Below are 20,824 nucleotides of genomic sequence, written 5' to 3' on the forward strand. Positions count from 1 at the left end.
GTTTTGATGAGTTGAATTCACTGATGAGTAAGGTTCTTAATTCATTCCAGTCCTGGGTTGAATTCCTAAGAAGAATTGTACGTGCAGGTCCAACGATGAGGTTTAGGATAGCTCCTTGAATGATTTCATTCTGAGTAGACGATGTTGTTTTGTATTGGGTAATCAAGTTATCAACACTTTTTATAAATAGTGCTAAATACATTGTATCACCATCAAATTTGTCAATTTGTTTTAGTTGCATGAAGAAATTATTCATATTGCTGTCAGACAGGATGTGCCTTGCTGCAGCTGATGTGGATGCTTGTTCAGATTGCATTTTAAAGTTTATTTATTTAATTTGGTATATATATGTTTAAATTGTCTTGATTATATTAATAATTTTATTTTATTTTTTTATTTCAAATAGACATTAGAAATCCTCATTCGTGATTTAACTAATGCTGAGTTCACTGGTATTAAAAATGTTTTTATTTAATGTTTATTGCACTTCACACTAGAAATCCTCATTCGTGATTTCACTAATGTTTAGAAATGTTTATAGATTCGTTTTGCGGATACAATAAATTCGCGATGTATTTAGTTCGATACTTAAAACACGCGAGGATAATTGTATCCTACCGACTGCGCCAATTATATGTTTTAATTCCCGATTTAAAATAAAAAAATAAAAATTAGGATTTTTATTTTATAAATTTTATTATTAAATTCAAGAATGAGTTATAAAGATATCCTATTGGATTGATCGTAGATTATAAACTGATTTTACAAATTCAATTTTCTTATAACTATAGCTTTTATCGGTGACACCGACGCTGGCAGCATAGATGGACTTTGGTTGAATAGTTTTGATTGGTCAGAGTTTTATGCTGACATGTAGGTTCCCAGGATGGGCACTTGTTTATGAATTTGGAGCAAAAAGGGGTTTGATGTTTACGTCTACTGTCGTCGATAAAGGCGTGTGAATGGTTTATGTCTATGTTTATGTCTGGATGCCAATGATAATGCTATGGGAAAGGGTTTGTGTCTAGCCTATTTGAATTATTCCCACAGTAGGCTCTGGAATGTTGTTTATATATGATTTGATAGGTATGGCAGGGTATACTGGTTTTATGGAGGATTCGTTATCTAGGGTATTTGCAGATACATTAAGTGTATCTGTGGATACACTACTTGCATATGAACCCACTGAGCATATAATGCATATAAATAAAACTCTGCTTTGCTTAAATTACAGCCACCACCGTTTTTGGGCCAAATCATGGATTAAAAGCTATAAAAAAAACTAGGCAAACCAACTCCGCCAATACTTTTCTAATATTTATTATTTTATATCGCACACCCAAAATAAAGTGTTACATTCAACAATTTGTTTAACTATAAAAACCGGAAAATACTTTTTTTTAAATTTTTTAAATTTAAAAATTTGTTTTAGGCAACCGATCTAAATGAATTATATACCAATCGAAAGTTATTGTTTCAATTAGATATTAAATTGTATTGTATTCAATAAGATAATAAAAAATTTTGAATATAGCAGTTTCTTTTGAGACTGCGATATTAAAAAAAAAATTAAAGTAAACAAAAATCAACCCATAATAAAGATTTTTCGGCTTGGAATCGAACCAACGACCACGACTTTTTGAAAATATGAGATTAAAAACTTCAATTTAATTGACGAAAATATTGTTTAACCACCTATATTAAATTCAATAGAATTATTTCGAGATTTTCCTTAAATCCAAAATTAAAACATGTTATTTACTAAACAAGCTAAACCTGCAATAGATATGTTTTGAACGAAGAAACAGTTTTAGATAGCCATGACGTGGAGGAAAAAAAAAGTTGGAAATTGTCGGCCTGTGATATCTTTTAGCCATTAAATCACTTGTAAAACAATTAATTTGCATACAATAACTAATCCATAAAAACCAAATAGGTAAGTCTAGATTCAAAGGGTTAACTGTTGTGGAAAATACACGTTTTCTGTAGGGAATTTTGTATAAATTCCTTTTCTTAGCTTAATCTAATGGTATTTACTTCATTTTTTTTTGGGTCATCTACAACATTTTCAGCCCGGAGTTCTGACAGGCCTTCATGCGCATCCTCTTCGGCGGCCACCGACCAGTCCACTGTAGCGGGAGACTCTTGATAGTGCATGCAAAGAGGCGAAGGTTGGTCTTTTGAGCTAAAGGCAGAACAATATTCATGATTTTCGGCATTTTCTTTTTTTTTTATTAGCTTTTATAAGTATTATAATTTTGGTCAAAAGACTGCAACGCACCGAAGGTCATCTCCTAAAAAGAATCTAACAAAAATACAGCTATCATAAACAATTAAAAAACTAATAAGAAAAGCGAAGGACTATGATCTTTGTGAGTCCTAACCTTCCATGTTAAAAAAAATATCCTTCCGTTCTGCTATGGTTCTTCTCCGAGTGCATCACTGTTATCGTGTTATCGAGATCGGCCGGTGGTCGTGGGCAATGGGAAACCTCTTGAATCAAATCGATTTACGCACACTCAATTCCAAATTCCCTTTAAGGAAAAGTTTTATGACACATTTATCGGACCTGCCATCTGCATGCCCTGATTATATATATTATATTATAAAGCCAAATGGAGACTGTTTTTAGAAACGTGTTGCATTGTGGCAAATAGTGAGATGTCGATGCCACCAACAATACAAAAGTATCTAATCTAATTAACTAGATAAGTAGGATAATACGCATATAGAGCAATCTATGTACTACCAATACTTTTAATGTGTTTCCCAATTTGACGTGAATAGACGTATTAAGGTATAACTCATAGCTATGTATGTTAGGTGTTAGCTTCAAGAATGGATTCGAGTTTGAAAAGTCAAGATTGGGCGTTTGGGATTTGAGAACCAAGACATCGGAATCGTTATAACTGAAGCAAGTACTTCGTCATCAATATTAAGCTGTTCTATTCAAAGATTCTATACTACATGGTAACTTATCAGATAGCAGAAGGAAGACGGTTTAAATTAAATTTAAATTTTGATTGTTAAACATCCCCAACTAGGTAAACAACGTAAAAAATAATTATAATAATGAAATGCAAATTAATAAAACTGTTTTACTATTATCGGTAATTATGTATCGAGGATTTCTTTGAATAAGCTGACATATTATATAAAATCTAAGACTCTATTTAATTGAGCAAAATTTGCCATGGATAATTAAAATTTTTGGTTTATAGCTTTTTCAATTATATTAATTGTTATATAACAATTATATTTTATTATATAAGGTTGTCAAATATCTCCCTTCCGCATTTTTGTCTTTTGAATTTCGCGGCTATGTACAAAGCGCTACAGAGCTCGTATCTGGCAATACTATACATAATATATAATATTATATATATAAGAATTATTGCCTGGCATTTGAGGAGGGTGATTTTTACTATTGAATTTATGGCTGCAAATTAAATAAAAATTCAACTGTCACGCAAGAGACAATGGATGCGTCTTTCATTTAATTATATGCCAGGTTTACAAGCATAAGAATCATTGATTTTTATTCAAACTGAATGAGGAAAGGCTCATATTTGTACTCGACTTTCAGCTCCTTTGGAAGTACACGATGAAACTCAAACAGTGCATCCTCCTCAACCACTTTCCAATCAACTTGGGAGATATCCTAAAAAAACAATACAATTTGATTCCGTTAATGACAATACCGATAGACCTACGCCATAACTTACTTCATATGAATGACACGAATTGATAGGAAGTTGATTGAAAGTACCTCCAATTATATGCAGATTTAGTTTGGTACTGCGATCCTGGGCAATATCTTTACCTGAAAACGTAAACTCCTTAAACTCAAACTGGCAGCAATCAAAGCATATAAATTCTGGTGTTTTTAATGCTTTTATATGCGAATGGAAATCATTTTGGCTTCTGATCACGCAGCACTTTAAATAAAGTCTCTTAGTATTTGGGATTTCTGTATATAAAAAACCGATTCCACCAATATCTTGACTTATAATAATGACAGACCCAAGTCGGATCGTACAATAAGAAGCTAAAGCCAATCCGATTGATTGAATTAATGTTAGCTCGAGGCTTTTGGCATAGCTCCGATTTACTGATAGGGAATCAAGTAGTTCTCTGGCTACGTTTGCATGTAAATTGTCACTTATCTTGAGTTCTTTTAGGTTGACCAGAAAACGAATTTTGTCGAGAAACCACGAAGTCATTTCAGAGCTGTCGCAATGAAGTAACTCCAGATTAGTTAAACCTTCCAGAGGCAAACTCACACTTCGGATCTCTTTATTGCTAAAAACGTCTAATTTGAGACTCTTTAGGCGCAAAGATGATAAAATATGGGTAAGTTGGGAGCCAGAGGCGTAGGAACAGTACGATAAAGTTAGGTTTTCGAGCTGTCGGAAATCACTCATGTGAGCCCCAGTTAAATGTCCTTGTGGGCTAAATGTTTTTATATTGGGGAAAGACTGAACTAGTTTTATCATATCCGAGTCCTTTAATTGAAAGTTTCGGGTGGCCAGCCGCAGGTCCTTGACATTGGGATACATATATTTTGTGAGTTCCGCGAAGTGTTCTTGATTGTTTGTTCTGAACCGCAAGTTTGTTATCCAATTGCAAGTACTTTTCAAAACCAAAATTAGGTCTTCGAGAAGGATTGGCTCTACAATCAACATATTTTTGCAGTTAAAACGCCAAAACTGATGCATTATATTCAAAAAACGCGAATGCACTCGCATCATCTTGAGCTGAGTATTCAGATCCAGGTAATCTAGTATAATGAACAGGACATCATCCGGCAGGCTTTCAACTTGGATCTAAAATGAAACAATTATTTGAATTAATTTTTTTGATCTTTATTTGGAAGGACATATTTTTAAGATAAAGGAGATTATGTATTAAAAATCTTTAAACTAAGTAAAGTGTAACTAATTGTTGATATTTTGGTCAACAGACAGATAAAGTGGTAGTCGGTTATTAAGAATGAAAAGGAATATTAAGTGCAGTTTATTAAATTGTTGATAATATGATCGCGTCCCTTACATTGGACTTTCGTGCTTTCGTATTACAACACTAATTTTATTAATATATATGTAAAAATTTGTTCAACGGTGTTAAGCACGTCTTAACATCTTTCTTGAGTATAAAGTTTTTAATTTTTTGATTAACAAGGATTTTTTAATTTTTTAACGTAAGCTTAAAGTATTTTAAAAAGTTTTAGAACAAAATTAGTAACAAAAATCTCCAATTTTTTCAGGTTTGTTAAGAAAAAAATAGTGCAAACAGGCAACCAGACAAACTTTGGAAACATTTGGAACAGCTGCAAACATTTTCAAAAATAAAAAAAAATTTCGAATTTCTTGAATAACTTTTGAAAAAAATGTCGATGAATCGACGCGTATTTATGAGTAGAATGTATGTTCTATCTGGGGACTAAAATGTCTCCACCAGTGATGCAAATTTTTTTTACTTTCACCATAATTTTTCCCAAACCAAATGACTTTTGGAAAATGTTTGGAAAAGTTTAAACCAGATCGGTTAACTACTCAAAAGCTCAATGGTGTTTTTGAAGATATAAGCTCGGGATTTTTTTCCAAAATGCAAATTACAGGAAATTGGTTTAATAATAAAATAACTGAAAGCTTATTTTAACTTAGGATAATCTTTCGAAAAGATCCCACACACAATCCTTCTCAATTTTTCAGTATTTTCACATCCTCACACATAAATGGTCTCAGTTTGGAATTATCAATATTATACAATATACTATAGAATTTATATTATACATTATCGAAACAAAAATACATATTTATATGAATTTACCCAAATATTTTTTTCGAAAAAGCAGTCACACATTAGAATTTAGTTCTCATTTGGTCATGCCATTATCACTATATAATGGCTATATGAAACCAAACTAAGCCAGTAAGACAATCTGTAAAATAGTATTACCTAGTTAGGATGGTTCGTTTGGGGTCGTTTTCCGGTGTCTCTGCGCCTCTTTCTGGCGCTCGCCGTTGTCCAGGGTCTGCGCCTCAAACCCTGCGGAAGCAGTTCCTCCAAATGGTGTGTGCCGCGATATTTGTGCAACGACGGAGATAATCAGAGACCAATGTTTTCGTTCCAGACGTCTGGATCTATAGTGCCCAGACAACCACATTGGTTGCTCCCATGCGAACATTGTAAGAATCGAGCTTCCTCTAAAAAATTATCAGTATAAAGTTATCAGTAATATGAGTCTTTTCAGCAAAAAGAAAAAACTAAAAAGACTTTGGAAGTACCCACAAAATGCGGACCCCGAAACGCATATTGCCTGATATTCTACACCGATTCCATTAAATACGACCAGGAGGGCGAGTTTCCTTGGGTGGTCGCCCTAATGACACCTAACAATACTTACAAGGGTGCCGGATCCCTGATCGCCGACAACTTGGTGCTCACAAGCGCTTTCAATGTAATCGGAAAATATTAGACCTTGCTAAAGGTACGTGCCGGCGAATGGGATATGGCGACCAATACCGAGAAATAAGCCAGTGTGGAAGCTCGCATCCAACATATCACACCCCATCCAGCCTTTGACGGGAAATTTTCACCAAACAATATTGCTATACTCGTCCTCGATCGGCCATTCTCGCCATCGCTCTACATTTTTCCCATTTTTCCTGCCGTCGCCGAATCAGAGATTCGACTTATCCCACTGCATTACCAAAGGGTGGGGTTCCAAAAGGTTTGGGGACAAAAACAACGTGGATGGGATGAAGAAGGTGGAAGTCCCGGTAGTTCCTGCCGTAGTCTGCGAACAAAATTTAACTTCGGTTTTTCGGGAACTACGAGTTTACTCTGCGCCGGCGGAGGGGTGGGCCAGGACTCTTGAGTGGTTGACGGCGAAGGACACCTTGCCTGTCCACTGGCGGATAATCCTTCCCGGTTCAAGATAGCTGGCATCGTTAACTGGGCGTGAATTGCGGTCTCGAGGGCATTCCGGCCGCGTACACTGATGTCGCCAACATGCGCCCTTGAATCAACGAGATTATGCACGAACGTGCAACAGAAGCGACCGGCAATTTTTATATTTCTACTGCTCGTTCTCGTACACGTCCAATCCCTATTGAGACAGCAAAACAATTGTGGTGACACAACGATTCATTCGTTACCGATAAAAAAGATGAAGGAAATAATCATGATGAGGATGATGATTTCGTCGTTTTCTATACTAACTAACTGGCATAAATGCCAAAGTATTAAAAAAATTAATTTTTAAATAGCAACAAACATTATCTTATAGTGAATAAATAATGGAATTTACACTTTACACTGCAATTTATAAATAAAAAGATTTTTAAAATTGTAAAATTTAGAAATCTTTTAGAAATTTAGAAAACTTAATTAGTTGTTGTTTTTACTAAAAAAATTATATTAATTCCATATTTGTCCAAAATCAACCATTTTTATAAAAATAGGAAAGAAAAGTTACTTTCAGCGGAGCAAAAGACTATACCCTTGCAGTTAGGGGCTTATATCGCCGTACTTGCTTAAAAGACGTGAGCCAGATCATGAATATATATTCTTTGTAGCATCGCAGATATCTCATACACTGTGTGAAACCACTTGTTACCTAAATGGTTATCAGAGGGTATTCTGCAAGGGGAATAGAGGAAAATCAAAGATGTTTCAGTCAGCAAAAGTTTGGAACAAATCAACCCTATGCAAGTGTATGATACATTTCAATTAAATTAATGCAAAAAATTAGGATGATTGAAAAGTCCCACTATTTATCTTTTATTAGTGATTACCAGAGCTTGCAAATAATAACTGTTAACCGTTTTTTAAATTTAGTTTCATATCAGAACTTAACCGAAAACAGGAAAGGAAAGCTAACTTCGGTCGGAGCCGAAGTTGATATATCCTTGCAGTTAAGGTTGTGCCATTTCCGATCTTTCAGTTATATGGCGGCTATAGGAAATAGTCGGCCGATCCTTTTCAAATTTGGCAGAATAGATTAGATTGCCCAAAATAGAATCCGTAGAAAGTCCCATTATTCTAGCTGAAAAGACACCAAAGCTTTGCCAATTCCGATCGTTCGGTTATATGGGAGCTATAGGATATAGTCGGCCGATCCTTTTGTAGATAAGATACTTAGGACAAATATAACATGAATGGAAAGTCCCAACCCTCTAACTTAAAAAACATCAAAGTTACGGCATTTCCTATCAATCAGTTATATGGCAGCTATAGTATATAGTCGACCGATCTCGGCCGATCCGACTTATATACTACCTGCAAGGAAAAGAAGAATGTGTGCAAAGTTTCAGCTCTAAATAGCTCTAAAACTGAGAGATTAGTTTACATAGAAACAGACGACATGGAGACATACAGATGACATGGAGATGACTCATATCGACTCAGGAGGTGATCCTGATCAGGAATATATATACTTTATAGGGTCGGAGATGTCTCCTTCACTGCGTTGCACACTTTTGACTAAAATTACCCTCTGAAAGGTTGTAAAAACAAAAACTATTTCATTAATCGTTGAGTTTGACCCATAAAAAGGAGTTTATTGTTTCTGAACCTAATGAACTTCGTCTTTCTGACAGTGCAAAATAAAGTGCATCCATCTCCTCCTTACTGCTCCTCCTTTTTACATCCTCATCGGTCTCCTTAAATAAATTGGCATGTTTCACCATTAAGTGTATTTTAAGATTGGTTCCACTGAACCACCAGATAACTTCTTTCCGCAAGCATTACAAGTTGATTTTTTATCGTTCGCATAAAATTTAAAAAACTGCTACACTTTCTTGTTTGTTAACAATTAACATTTTGTTTGTTATAATTTCGTTGAATTTTTACGCAATCCATCATAATAGCAACTGATCTAGGGGTCAACGTGCCGTAAATTAAATGACCAGCATGCCGAAACGGATAACAAAAGTTATACAAAATAAGGGGGGATATACTGGGTATTAGTTTTAGTTTTCGGTGATCCAAGCCTTGACCAGCTTTGATGTTTGTTTTGGGTGTTGTCCTGTATAAAGACCCATCTCAAGGGCATGTCTTCCTCAGCATTATGTCAGACAATATATTTTTATCCCCAAATTGGGTCATAGTATCGGTAATCCGTAAATCGGGACGACTCCATGCCAAGAAAAACAGTCCCAAATCATAATGTTTCCGCTTCCGTGTTTAACGGTCTATTTCGAGTACCGGGCGTCGAATTCTTTGCCTTTGGGTCAACGAAACAAGTCGTACATTCTTTCTGTAGTCGTTACCAAATAGATTTATTTTTGTTTCGTCGCTCCATAGGACATTATTCCACTTTTTGGAACCCTCTGATCCAGAACTGTTTCCTCATCTTTAAATCCCTCGAAGGAGAGGAATTTTTCTGGCTATGCGTCCTTGTAAGCCAGCATTAGTAAGTCTACGACGAACTGATCTAGAGGATATTTCTTGGTCAATATCAGCAGCAATAGACTTTGAAGACATGAAGGGATACTTTTTTGCAAGTTTTATGATCCGGGTGTCCGTCGTTTGAGAGGATTTCTTCTTTCGACCTCTAGTTTCGGTTGGAGCCTTGAATTTAAGGGCATTCTGGACAAAATATACTGACCGCCCAAGGCTTTTAGCGATTTCCCGAAGACTTTTTCCTTTTTTTTGCAGATTCAAAGCAATTTTCATTTCTACTGTAGTCAATGCTTCTTTTTTCCCATCTATATAATTTTTTTTCGTGGGATTATGCAAGGAAATAATAAAAACCAACATACCTTGACCCAATTATAGCTTTAATTCTTTAAAATTTATCATATTCTCAGGTGTACTTATTATTTTGGCCAGACCAAAATCGGCCTCCCAGCAGAAAATTGAGCTTAGTATTGAATACCCAGGGCTCCCCTCTGTCATTGTTGTTTTAGAAATTGTGTTACACTGGAACCCTTCAATATAAAAAAAAATTGGCGGGTGTACATTGCATAAAAATCGAGTTATATCGAAACAAATGAACACCATATCTGTGTACTTATTATTTTGGCCAGCAGTGTACATAAGATATTTTGGTCAAATATAACATGTGTGGAAAGTCCCAACCCTCTAACTTAAAAAACACCAAAGTTATGGCATTTCCGATCAATCTGTTATGTGGCAGCTATAGGATATAGTCGACCGATCCCGTCCGTTCCGACTTATATACTGCCTGCAAAGGAAAGAAGGATGTGTGCAAAGTTTCAACTCGATAGTTTTAAAACTGAGAGACTAGTTTGCGTAGAAACAGACAGACGGACATGCTTATATCGACTCAGGAGGTGATCCTGATCAAGAATATATATACTTTATAGGGTCGGAAAATTATAATACCCTCTGCTAGAGTATAAAAATGTAAAATCTGTCGTAAGAAACCAATATAATATTAAAAGTGCTTAAATATTTAGTGTTTATTAAAAAAAATCCCTTTCTTATCCATGTTTCAAACCTGCTTTTACCCACGAGGGGTTTTAAGTACTAAATATTCTAGTACTAAAACAGTGTTGGAGGCTGTCGTTGGGTGGCTGAGGCGGTATAATTGTACGGTCACTCAGTCGCTCTCGTTTTGTTTTTATTTGACCATCGAAGAAAATCGAAAATCTGCAAAGATGCAGAAGTACGACAAAATGGAGAAAATAGGCGAGGGCACCTATGGCACGGTGTTCAAGGGCCGAAACCGGGACACCATGGAGATCGTGGCGTTGAAGCGAGTGCGCCTGGACGAGGACGACGAAGGTGTGCCCAGTTCCGCCCTCCGGGAGATTTGCCTTCTTAAGGAGCTGAAGCACAAGAACATTGTGCGACTGATAGACGTCCTGCACTCGGACAAGAAGCTGACCTTGGTCTTTGAGCACTGCGACCAGGACCTGAAAAAGTACTTCGATAGTCTCAACGGTGAGATTGACATGGCTGTGTGCCGCAGTTTCATGCTGCAGTTGCTCCGAGGCCTAGCATTCTGCCACAGGCAAGTTAATAAAACAATGTATTGGGCTATCCTTTATTTGTTACTTCTACTCTTCATTCAGCCACAACGTCCTGCATCGCGACCTTAAACCGCAAAACCTACTCATCAACAAGAACGGAGAACTGAAGCTGGCCGATTTTGGCCTCGCCCGTGCTTTTGGCATTCCCGTCAAGTGCTACTCCGCCGAGGTGGTGACCCTATGGTACAGGCCACCCGACGTTTTGTTTGGGGCCAAGCTGTATACAACCAGCATCGATATGTGGTCAGCAGGATGCATTCTGGCCGAACTGGCAGATGCTGGACGACCTTTATTCCCGGGCTCTGATGTGCTCGATCAGCTTATGAAAATATTCCGGGTGTTGGGTACCCCCAACGAAGATTCCTGGCCGGGTGTTTCACACCTCTCCGATTACGTAGCTCTTCCCTGTAAGGAGTTCAAGTTTTTCACGCTTGTGAGAAGTTGTTTAATTCCGGTTTCCTCCACAGCATTTCCGGCCATCACATCTTGGAGCCAACTAGTGCCCAGACTCAACACTAAAGGTCGTGATTTATTGCAGAAACTGTTAGTCTGCCGGCCAAATCAACGAATCAGTGCCGAGGCCGCGATGCAGCATCCGTATTTCACGGACAGCACGTCCTCGGGTCACTGAAACGCGGTGGACTTCGCCTTGGATTAGCCTTAAGCCAAATACCTAATCTTGGGCAGCTATGAATGTGCGTAGTGTCCCCCCAGGTCTTCGATTTATGCCTAAGCAGTAGGTTTCGGTTATTCTGAGGAACTTTCAAAGCAATTTTGAATTTGATCTAAAATTTTTGAATTGCAATTGCAATTTTGAATTTGATCGAGCTTGAACTAAAAGCTAAAACAAATTTAAAAAAATTGTTTTTTTTAAAGATTGTGTATTGTGTAATTCTGATTCGAAATGTTTATTTTGATTGTAATATTTCTCCTAACCGATATCTACTGTACGTAGTTGTGTGTGAACCAAAGTATCTCTGGATATAAATTATTTTAGGGCCCCAAGCTGGAGGCAGTCATCTTAAAACTAAGTATCTTAAGATCTATTAATTCAGATTTTATCTAGTTTACTTGTACCAATAAAACGCCACTTACCTGGAGAAGCTGTTTGTTCTGAACCCCCGACATCGTATAAGGGTTAAAGTAGCTGCGCACACGCTGGGGATGGCAATTGGCGGCGAGAGATTTTTATTCTACTCTGGATTTTAAGGCGAACCGGTCGCGTTCCGTTCTGCGTTCTAGATATATATACTCTGTATATATAAATAATACCGAAAGACACTTGTCCGCCTAGCGACCTGTGGATCTACACTATATTTATCTCCAATCGGACCGGGCTCAGCTAAATTTTGTGTGAAAACCTAAAAATCTTGTGAAAACGGAGAAGCTTATCAGCAGCTCCAACCACTTCACATCGGACTACTCCCCGAATACTTACAGGCGATAATTTGCATCCAGGATGACTTGGGGATTTGTTACATGCGGTCCCAACGAGGCGCTGGTTGTCTCCGGTAACCCTCAGCTTATTTGTTTCAGCTAAATTCGGCCTTATTTTAAATCTAAATTAGTGACACTCACACACCCCACCCCTAGCTGACGTCATTTCTATCGATTTTTGTGTACTGCTAATAGGAAGAAGAAGCATTGGGGTGCGCGCGCATTCAGCGGGATTTCAAATGTTTTGTAAACAAAAGGGTGATTTGTTTGGTTTTCGTTCACAGGATGCTGCTACATGAAGCCGCTTTTGGTGCCGGGCGGACGAGCCTTCGTTTGGCCCACGATCCAGCAGGTGCAACGGTAAGAATTTATTTAAATTCTAAAAATATTGAGTTTTGGCCTAGGAGATTGGCAAAAAAAGAAAAGGATTCTGTCAATCAAATTATTTTCTTACAACCTTATGGCTAAAAACCCATCACTGAAAAATTCTTTGAAATAGAAGCTAAATGGTATTCGAAATTTCAGCATTTCTTTAAACACCATGACTCTACAGGTGGAGAGTCCATGTGTGTACACCAGCCAGGGCGTTCCCATCTCCGTTACCGGCATTGCCCAGGTGAAGGTCCAGGGACAGAACGAGGACATGCTGCTTACCGCCTGTGAGCAGTTTTTGGGCAAGACGGAAGCAGAAATCAACCACATCGCCTTGGTGACCCTCGAGGGACACCAGCGCGCCATTATGGGTTCGATGACCGTGGAGGAGATCTACAAGGATCGTAAGAAGTTCAGCAAGCAGGTGTTCGAGGTGGCCTCCAGTGATCTGGCCAATATGGGAATCACCGTTGTATCCTATACCATCAAGGATTTGCGTGATGAGGAGGTGATTATCTCTCGTACATTTTATTTTTCTTTAAACTATGTTTTTTTTTTGAATTTTTTATTTAAAATTATTTTTTTTATTATGCTCCCTTTGTTGTCTTGGCTCTGAGCCAGTTGTTTTCCGTAAAACCTTTTTGTATATAATATGTATATTTTTTGCATGTCCGCATGGATCCATATCAGGGAGACTCAAAGGTGCGTATACCCACGTAAGACCTAAACGTTTGTGAAGTCCCTGAGATAACATCTATTTCCCAAACCTTTTAAACAATAACCAATTGCGTTGAATAAAAAAAATTTATTTAAATATATGGCTTGCTTTTCAGGGATACCTCAGGTCCTTGGGCATGGCTCGTACGGCGGAGGTAAAACGAGATGCCCGCATTGGTGAAGCGGAGGCCCGGGCGGAGGCGCACATTAAGGAAGCCATTGCCGAGGAACAGCGCATGGCCGCAAGATTCTTGAACGACACCGACATTGCCAAGGCCCAGCGCGACTTTGAGCTGAAGAAGGCTGCTTATGACGTGGAGGTGCAGACCAAAAAAGCCGAGGCGGAGATGGCTTACGAGCTGCAAGCCGCCAAGACCAAGCAGCGAATTAAGGAGGAGCAGATGCAGGTGAAAGTGATTGAGCGCACCCAGGAGATTGCCGTGCAGGAGCAGGAGATCTTGCGTCGCGAGAAGGAATTGGAGGCCACCGTCCGTCGTCCTGCCGAGGCCGAAAAGTTCCGTCTGGAGAAGCTAGCCGAGGCCAACAAGCAGCGCGTGGTTATGGAGGCTGAGGCTGAGGCCGAATCGGTAAAGAAACATCTTAGGGGAAATCTGAATGGATTCCATCATTTAAGCGGTCTATTTTCCTTCTTGCAGATCAAAATCCGTGGTGAGGCTGAAGCCTTTGCCATTGCGGCCAAGGCCAAGGCGGAGGCGGAGCAGATGGCCCAAAAGGCAGACGCATGGCGCGAATATCGGGAAGCTGCCATGGTGGAGATGCTTCTGGACACATTGCCAAAGGTAAGTCTTCGCTCCAGCTGTCCAAGAAAACAAATATTTAATACCAACTTGCCTAGGTGGCCGCCGAAGTGGCTGCTCCACTGTCGCAGGCGAAGAAAATCACCATGGTGTCCAGCGGACAGGGCGATATCGGTGCTGCCAAGCTCACCGGCGAGGTCCTGCAGATCGTTAACAAAGTGCCAGAGCTGGTCAAGAACATAACCGGCGTGGACATTGCTCGGGTACGTTCAAATTCAGAATTTATCTAACTTTGAATCGAAGCTTGACGAGATGAGAAAGCGGATGCGTAGCGAAAGAAACCAAAGAAGCGAATGATGGTGACGACCCCGAATCCAATTAAATAAAAACAAATGGCAATCAAAAGACTTTGTGGTAGACACTAAAACGCAAATTTTGTTGGCTTCCTTTCGATTTTCAGTTATGCTCTGATTTACGAATATTGATTCCCTGATTTCGATTCACTTTATGTTTCCTTTCTCTTCATTTCAGTCTGTGCATGCTGGCTAGAAAGTCACCACAAAAGCAAACCAAATCAAATCCAAAAACATACTCTTGATACACTCGAAAAAAAATTTATAAAAATGAACAAAAAAAGTAATAATTGAAATCTAAAACGATCGAATACTTCAAAAATAATTGAAATGAAACGCATTTAAAATTTGTTTACCTATTTCGTGACATATATTTATGAATCTTTGTGCTAACCCGACAAATTTTGCAACATGTTGTTTTACACTAACACACAACCACACACAAAGAGACGCATATTTTGTATTCAATATATATGTATTTATATAAGTGTATTGCACAAAGCGTGGAATAAAGATACTTCCTTGAATCAAAAATACGGATGTTGTTTTTTTAAGCTGCAGTTTAAATTAGCCGCCAAAGAGGTTCTAATTGCATTGCAATGTTGCTCAACACTGAAAAAATGTTTCACTCCTTTGTACAAAAGAAAGTTTTCTTTCTATCTAAAATAAATATTTTATAATAAAAACGCACATTTTTATAGGTGTATCTTACGGATTTATTTAGAAGCACATTCCGAGTGCCGCTCAACACCTAGCACTAGCGGCTTGGGCTCCTTCTTGGTAGAAGCTGATAGTTTGAACCAGTGGTGGGCAACTCTTATTTTCCTTAACTCGCAAGTATACGCAGTGTTGCCAACTTTTTCTTGAAAAAAGCTGTTTTTGACGTTAATAACCATACAATAAAGCCAAAAAAAATTAGAAAATAGGAATAAAAAAGTCAGTATTTTCAAAACATAAATTTTTCGGGTTTACTTAACGGTAAATTTAATGTTTATCCTATATTAAAATACCAATGAATTCGTCTGTATTTGCTTCTTGGTCTTGATATCCTTTTCCAATCATACGCAAAAATTTGTTTGGAATTTATATGTATGTGTAGCAGCACTTGTCCAGTCTGCGCAAGCCATATCTGAAATTCATAACGAAATTACATGGTGGTCTACATAATTCAATATATGATAAAATTTGATAAATTTCTTCTCTTAGGTATACCGCGGAAACTGTGGGTGATGGAACCTATGTTTGTTCTGGACTTTTTTTCAGGGGAGCATAACGGTTATGGAGCAGCTGAAATTATGCGTGGAGATTTTTTTTTGTAAAATAAACAGCTGTTGTTATCAGCATTTATTCTTGATATTTTTGTCTCCCAGTTTCGCATGCGCTTTGATGTTATTTGTAACGCATGCGCTTTGGTAGAGGTATGCGTTTGTTGTGTTTCTGCATTTATTGGAGCGGCATATATTAGGGTTAAATTGAACCCAAATAAAATATTGAAATCGGAATTGACACTAGTTATTTATTCGTCTGTTATTAAAAACTATTAATAGAATAACAAAATAATAAAATATTTAAAAAAAAATTATTTTAATATTTTATTAATATTAATTGTACCAGAAAACTCGTTTATACTAAAGGTCCCTAATATGGACGACAGATATTTCATTTTACTGACGACTTAGAATAATTTTGGGTAGAGTCTAAAAATCTGGTCTAATAGTGGGTAGTTTTTTAAATACTTGAACTTCAAAAAAATGTCGCCACTTTCAATCGGAGTATTAAAATCATTCCGCATTTTGTTTAACTCAGCTTGAAAAGGAATATCAAAACTTCTATATTGCATGTAAATGGTTGGTCATGAAGATAAATAAAACATTGAATATATTTTAAATCATTAAATCTATTAAAAAATAGGCATTGATTTCATTTATTATTTGTACGTACGGGGAAGTTTTTGAAGTAGGTTCAATTTGCAAATTTAAAAATGCTTATGATGTTTTTTAAGGTTTGAAAAATTATCTGAATCTATTTCACAACTAAATAGTTTTCTATTCAAATTTTGAATGGTAATAGACAAAAAAAAATTGTATGTGATGAAAAAATGAAACTTCTCTTCTACCACAGAAAATTTCGATCTCTAAATCCATGGACGGCCGAGTACATAACACTCAACAATAGTCAAGTTCAATATAAAACAACTTAATATAATTATAATATTATTTTATTTAATTTCAGCTAATAACTACCATCCTATTAGTTCCGACATCTTCCCTCTGTAAATATTCCCCTTCCCTACCTAGTCTAATTACTCTACTCTACTTACTAATTACTCTTAGTTAGTCATAAGTTTCCATCTTAAAATTTAAAGAACGTGGGATTTTTATAATTTACATTTTTTTCCCACATAATACCATAAATAAGCATAAGTTTAATAACCCTAATACCTACATCGTAAAGTAACATTAATAAACCTTCAAGTGCCTCAGCCCTGAAAAGCTATAAGCGCAGGGTATACTTAAATTAGTATAAGACTTCAAGAAATTGTCAATCATGAATGTCTAAATATTAAGCAGGAATAATGTAAACACCTGATTCTTACACTGACAATAAACAACAAATGAAAAAAGCAGAAAAAGATTGAAAAAAAAAAATTGATACTCAGGATCACAATTTATTGAAAAAAAAAGAAAAATAAATTTTAAATTCTTGTTTTTGATATTGTTTATATTGTATATATTCTTTTAAAATTTTGTTATTGTAATGTAAACTAGTTCTAATGGTTGAAATGGCTTCAATGGCTTTTGGTTGAAAATTTAAAGTCTTTTGAAAAAGTGTGGTCGTCCTGAAAGTGACGTTTGGGTTTATATATGTGTTTATGTAGAAGTACGTAAACAAAACAAAATTCCCTCCGATCGTCGAAAAAGAGTGACTAGGCCGAAGAAACAAAACAGCCTGCTGATACACAGCTAGCAGCCGGCAACAACGAAATAAACTACTGCAGTGAAACAAAAAATAACTGCAACACTGAAATAAACTACCACAACAGCAACAGTGACACTGAAGCAACAAAAAAGCAACTTAACCTCCAAAGTATTCCTAAAACCGAAGCTGAAGCAAAACATGAAAACATCTGCGTTGAACAAAAAATAAATTCTAGTTAAAAAATTCTTGCCTTAACTAATTCACTTGTACTTATGTACGCTGATGACGTTAAGCTATGCCTTCAGTATAAATTCACTAGCGCCCAGTCTAGACTTCAATCCGATTTGGATAAACTTCAAAATTGGTGTTTAGCAAATAACCTAAAGCTTAATGGATCGAAATGTAAACTTATGTCTTTTTACCGTTTTAGTCCTCACCAGGCTATGTACATTCTCTATGGGAACGCCATAGAACGATCAACTCAGGTTAACGATCTAGGTGTCCTATTAGATTTGAGACTTAAATTTACCGACCATATGTATGTATATCTTCCATGGTTAATAAAGCTATGGGTGGGCTTGGTGTTATTAAAAGATGGTCAAAAGAATTTAATAACCCGTACATAACTAAAACGTTATATACATCACTGGTCCGTCCGATTCTTGAGTATGGATTGTGTGTCTGGAGTCCTCAATATGGAGTACACAAAGATCACATTGAATCTGTACAAAAAAACTTCCTTACTTTCGCTCTTAGGGAAATTAATTGGGATGCAAATCTTTACCTCCCCTCTTATCGTAGCAGACTTTTACTAATCAACTTACCATCATTAAGAAACCGTAGAACGATGCTGGGTGTTATGTTTCTATAGAATCTTATTAAGTAGAAGGACTAGAAACTTTCGTCCTCTACTCCTCAGCCATTGTAGTTCGACATATGCCCAACACGATCCGTTCAGGGTCTCTACCACATCTTGTCACTTTGCTCTAACAATCTTAAATCACTTACATATATTAACCGCCTTATCTGTGCAACACTCTTCCTCGTGATATCTTTCTCCTACTTTTCGCTTAACCATCTCGGATCTATTCCCGCGATTCATGCCGTACGTTACGCGGCAGCGTCCCTCGGTCGGTTGGACGGGAGGTGGGCTGTACGTATTCAGTGGGAACCGCGCAAAAAAAACAGTCTAGAAAAACAGTGATAACTACCCTGCACTAAACAACAAAAAACAGAACAAGAGACTTAAAATGAGCACTCCACATGCAAAACACACAGCCTCTAAGAAGACTGCAACTACGATCTCAAGATAGGACTACGATCTCAACCCCAGACCCGGAAAAACTATAATTTTTAGAACATTGTCAACCTTAGAATTAATCTCGTAGAATATATGTAAGTGTTGTAAAATCTGTAAAAATTTCCTTGACAATAAAATACGCAAAAATTATGAGAAAGGGAAGTGAAAGTAAATGCCGCTGAAAACCAGTGGAGGGCAGCCTAGAAAAGAACTGGCCGATTTTGCTTCTCAGAAGTGGCTACAAAAAAATAAAATATTTTTGTAATGGAAAATGAAAAACTAAATATACATAAATATGAATATTTCAAATAATAAAAATTACTCCGAATCCGATCTTATGGAGACGGAAGATGTGTCGCTAAAACTTGCCAACTCGGTCGATATGGACACAGGTGATACAAGTGTTTCGGAAGAAGACTCTTTTCCTCCTACTCCGAAGAAGAAAACGATAACAAAAACACAATTAATAAGGCCTAATTACAGGGCCTTATGCTCGAACTAAACAAACTAAGAATGGAAACAAACAATTTCAAACTCGAAAATGCCATTCTGAATCAAAATCAAAATGTAAACACAACTGTGATCTCGACTCCAAATGACTTCCCAAGTTGTAGTGACCTACAACCAAAATCATAAATTATTAAACAAAATAATGTATACTTATTTTAATTATAAGAATTATAGATTTAATGTAATAAATAAGAACATAACCCATATTCAAACTGCAAAACTAGATGAATTTGAAAAAACAAATCTAGCTGGACAAAAAAGTCCTTTTCTTCTCTTAGACACCTAAGCAATACAAACCCAATAATATTATAATAAACAAAATACCCCCCTCAATTTTCAACGAAAGTGAGATAACATTAGCCTTAACAGAAGCTCTACCTGACCTTAAAATTATTAATTCCAAACCCTTTAAAAACAGTATGTGGAAGTACAGGAAGAAAAATCTAAAAACATTAAAAAATTCGTTGATCTTAAATACCTCCTGAACTGCAAAATAGCTGTGGAAAATTTTAAACCTAACCCCAAAGACATTTTGCAATGTCATAAATGTCAACGATTTTCCCATGTGCCCAAAAATTACAACGTGCAATTTCCTTCCAAGAAATACACAAAAATCGTCACTTGACACCCATTGACCAAACATCACTCAACCTTAGAAGAGAAATAGATCACACAAATATTAGCTTGCAAATCTCAACCATGATAACTAACTTTAACACAAATCAAAAAGCGGACGGATATTGGGAAGGTGCAACTGAACTTGGCTTCACCAATGCAAATGAAATTTCTAATATAATTAAAGCAAAAAACAATAAAAAAAACTATGGGACCAGACTTAACGAAAATTGAAAAATTTTAATATAATGGTTATTCGACAAATTGCGATTATTTTTAAGCATGTGTCTGGTCAAGCAGCCGCCGAAAGTCTGGCCGGCAATAATTTATTGAACTCTTCACGTCACTTTCTTTTATCTTTATGTCCCTTTTCGCGTCGACCGCTCTCGTGCATTCGATCGGCCACCTGCATCTGCCGTCGTGCGCTACCGTTGTCTCGCTCTCTTGTGGTATCTCTCTGTCGCTCCGCATCAAGCGTTAAGCTGCGCTCCCGCGTCCCTTCATCTTATTCGGTCTTCAATCCTACGCAGGTCACATACATACATACATACATACATACATATATACATATGTAATTTTTATATAAAGTCATTGTTGAGTTTTTCTATTGATATTTTGTTGTTTTTCGTTGTTACGTACCACACGTTATCTTTGAAAAGAGAAGCCAAATTCAGTTGAATTTCAAATTTTAAGTCACAATGCCGCCGAAAACCAATGAAATGGCAGCATTTCAATATAAATTTTAAATATTAAAAAAAAAATGTTCACATCCATTTTTCTACGGAAAAGGATTAATTATTAATTTAATTTAATAATTAATTTAATTTCTAAATAACA

The 20,824-nt window shown here is 36.8% G+C and overlaps 3 protein-coding genes and 1 long non-coding RNA gene across 8 annotated transcripts; 2 read left to right on the forward strand and 2 right to left on the reverse strand.

The window, feature by feature from the left end:
* Window positions 1-3,470: 3,470 nt before the first annotated feature.
* LOC6502759 lies at window positions 3,471-12,234 on the reverse strand. 4 transcript variants are annotated; one of them, XM_044716628.1, is made up of 4 exons: window positions 12,102-12,226; window positions 5,962-6,209; window positions 3,726-4,826; window positions 3,471-3,661 (listed from the first exon to the last, which is right to left on the reverse strand). In XM_044716628.1, the coding sequence occupies exons 3-4, from the start codon at window positions 4,749-4,751 to the stop codon at window positions 3,539-3,541; spliced, it is 1,149 nt and encodes a 382-aa protein (XP_044572563.1). In that variant the 5' UTR covers window positions 4,752-4,826; window positions 5,962-6,209; window positions 12,102-12,226; the 3' UTR covers window positions 3,471-3,538. The 4 variants fall into 4 exon arrangements, with proteins under 4 accessions (XP_044572563.1, XP_044572565.1, XP_044572564.1 ...); XM_044716630.1 differs by lacking the exon at window positions 12,102-12,226 and adding an exon at window positions 6,410-7,218; XM_044716629.1 differs by lacking the exon at window positions 12,102-12,226 and adding an exon at window positions 6,295-7,218.
* Window positions 10,544-12,106, forward strand: LOC6505282 (cyclin-dependent kinase 5 homolog). The gene is made up of 3 exons (XM_001964790.4): window positions 10,544-10,987; window positions 11,049-11,413; window positions 11,474-12,106. The coding sequence occupies exons 1-3, from the start codon at window positions 10,632-10,634 to the stop codon at window positions 11,635-11,637; spliced, it is 885 nt and encodes a 294-aa protein (XP_001964826.1). The 5' UTR covers window positions 10,544-10,631; the 3' UTR covers window positions 11,638-12,106.
* Window positions 12,235-12,374: 140 nt separating the features above from the next.
* LOC6505292 (flotillin-1) lies at window positions 12,375-15,177 on the forward strand. Of its 2 annotated transcripts, XM_001964791.4 has the most exons (8): window positions 12,375-12,517; window positions 12,728-12,803; window positions 12,969-13,323; window positions 13,506-13,517; window positions 13,649-14,119; window positions 14,189-14,332; window positions 14,389-14,553; window positions 14,822-15,177. In XM_001964791.4, exons 1-8 carry the CDS (start codon window positions 12,466-12,468, stop codon window positions 14,837-14,839), a joined length of 1,293 nt encoding a protein of 430 aa, XP_001964827.1. In that variant the 5' UTR covers window positions 12,375-12,465; the 3' UTR covers window positions 14,840-15,177. The 2 variants fall into 2 exon arrangements, with proteins under 2 accessions (XP_001964827.1, XP_014760473.1); XM_014904987.3 differs by lacking the exon at window positions 13,506-13,517.
* Window positions 14,821-17,773, reverse strand: LOC123257460. The gene is made up of 2 exons (XR_006507543.1): window positions 15,356-17,773; window positions 14,821-15,303 (listed from the first exon to the last, which is right to left on the reverse strand). It is a non-coding gene; the product is annotated as an uncharacterized LOC123257460 (long non-coding RNA).
* Window positions 17,774-20,824: the final 3,051 nt, after the last annotated feature.

Source organism: Drosophila ananassae, chromosome 3R (assembly GCF_017639315.1).
Source record: "Drosophila ananassae strain 14024-0371.13 chromosome 3R, ASM1763931v2, whole genome shotgun sequence".
NCBI lineage: Eukaryota > Metazoa > Arthropoda > Insecta > Diptera > Drosophilidae > Drosophila > Drosophila ananassae.

What these genes read in the sequence shown, in the direction of transcription:
- LOC6502759 (XM_014904889.3), bottom strand. Translation starts at nt 12,134, where the DNA reads ATGTCGGGGGTTCAGAACAAACAGCTTCTCCAG. An exon ending in AGAACAAACAGCTTCTCCAG is followed by an intron (nt 4,827 to 12,101) that starts GTAAGTGGCGTT and finishes GTTTCATTTTAG; the next exon opens with ATCCAAGTTGAAAGCCTGCC. An exon ending in ATTCGTGTCATTCATATGAA is followed by an intron (nt 3,662 to 3,725) that starts GTAAGTTATGGC and finishes TTGTTTTTTTAG; the next exon opens with GATATCTCCCAAGTTGATTG.
- LOC6505282 (XM_001964790.4), top strand. Translation starts at nt 10,632, where the DNA reads ATGCAGAAGTACGACAAAATGGAGAAAATAGGCGAGGGCACCTATGGC. An exon ending in GGCCTAGCATTCTGCCACAG is followed by an intron (nt 10,988 to 11,048) that starts GCAAGTTAATAA and finishes CTCTTCATTCAG; the next exon opens with CCACAACGTCCTGCATCGCG. An exon ending in CGATTACGTAGCTCTTCCCT is followed by an intron (nt 11,414 to 11,473) that starts GTAAGGAGTTCA and finishes TTTCCTCCACAG; the next exon opens with CATTTCCGGCCATCACATCT.
- LOC6505292 (XM_001964791.4), top strand. Translation starts at nt 12,466, where the DNA reads ATGACTTGGGGATTTGTTACATGCGGTCCCAACGAGGCGCTGGTTGTC. An exon ending in CTGAGGCTGAGGCCGAATCG is followed by an intron (nt 14,120 to 14,188) that starts GTAAAGAAACAT and finishes TCCTTCTTGCAG; the next exon opens with ATCAAAATCCGTGGTGAGGC. An exon ending in TTCTGGACACATTGCCAAAG is followed by an intron (nt 14,333 to 14,388) that starts GTAAGTCTTCGC and finishes CAACTTGCCTAG; the next exon opens with GTGGCCGCCGAAGTGGCTGC.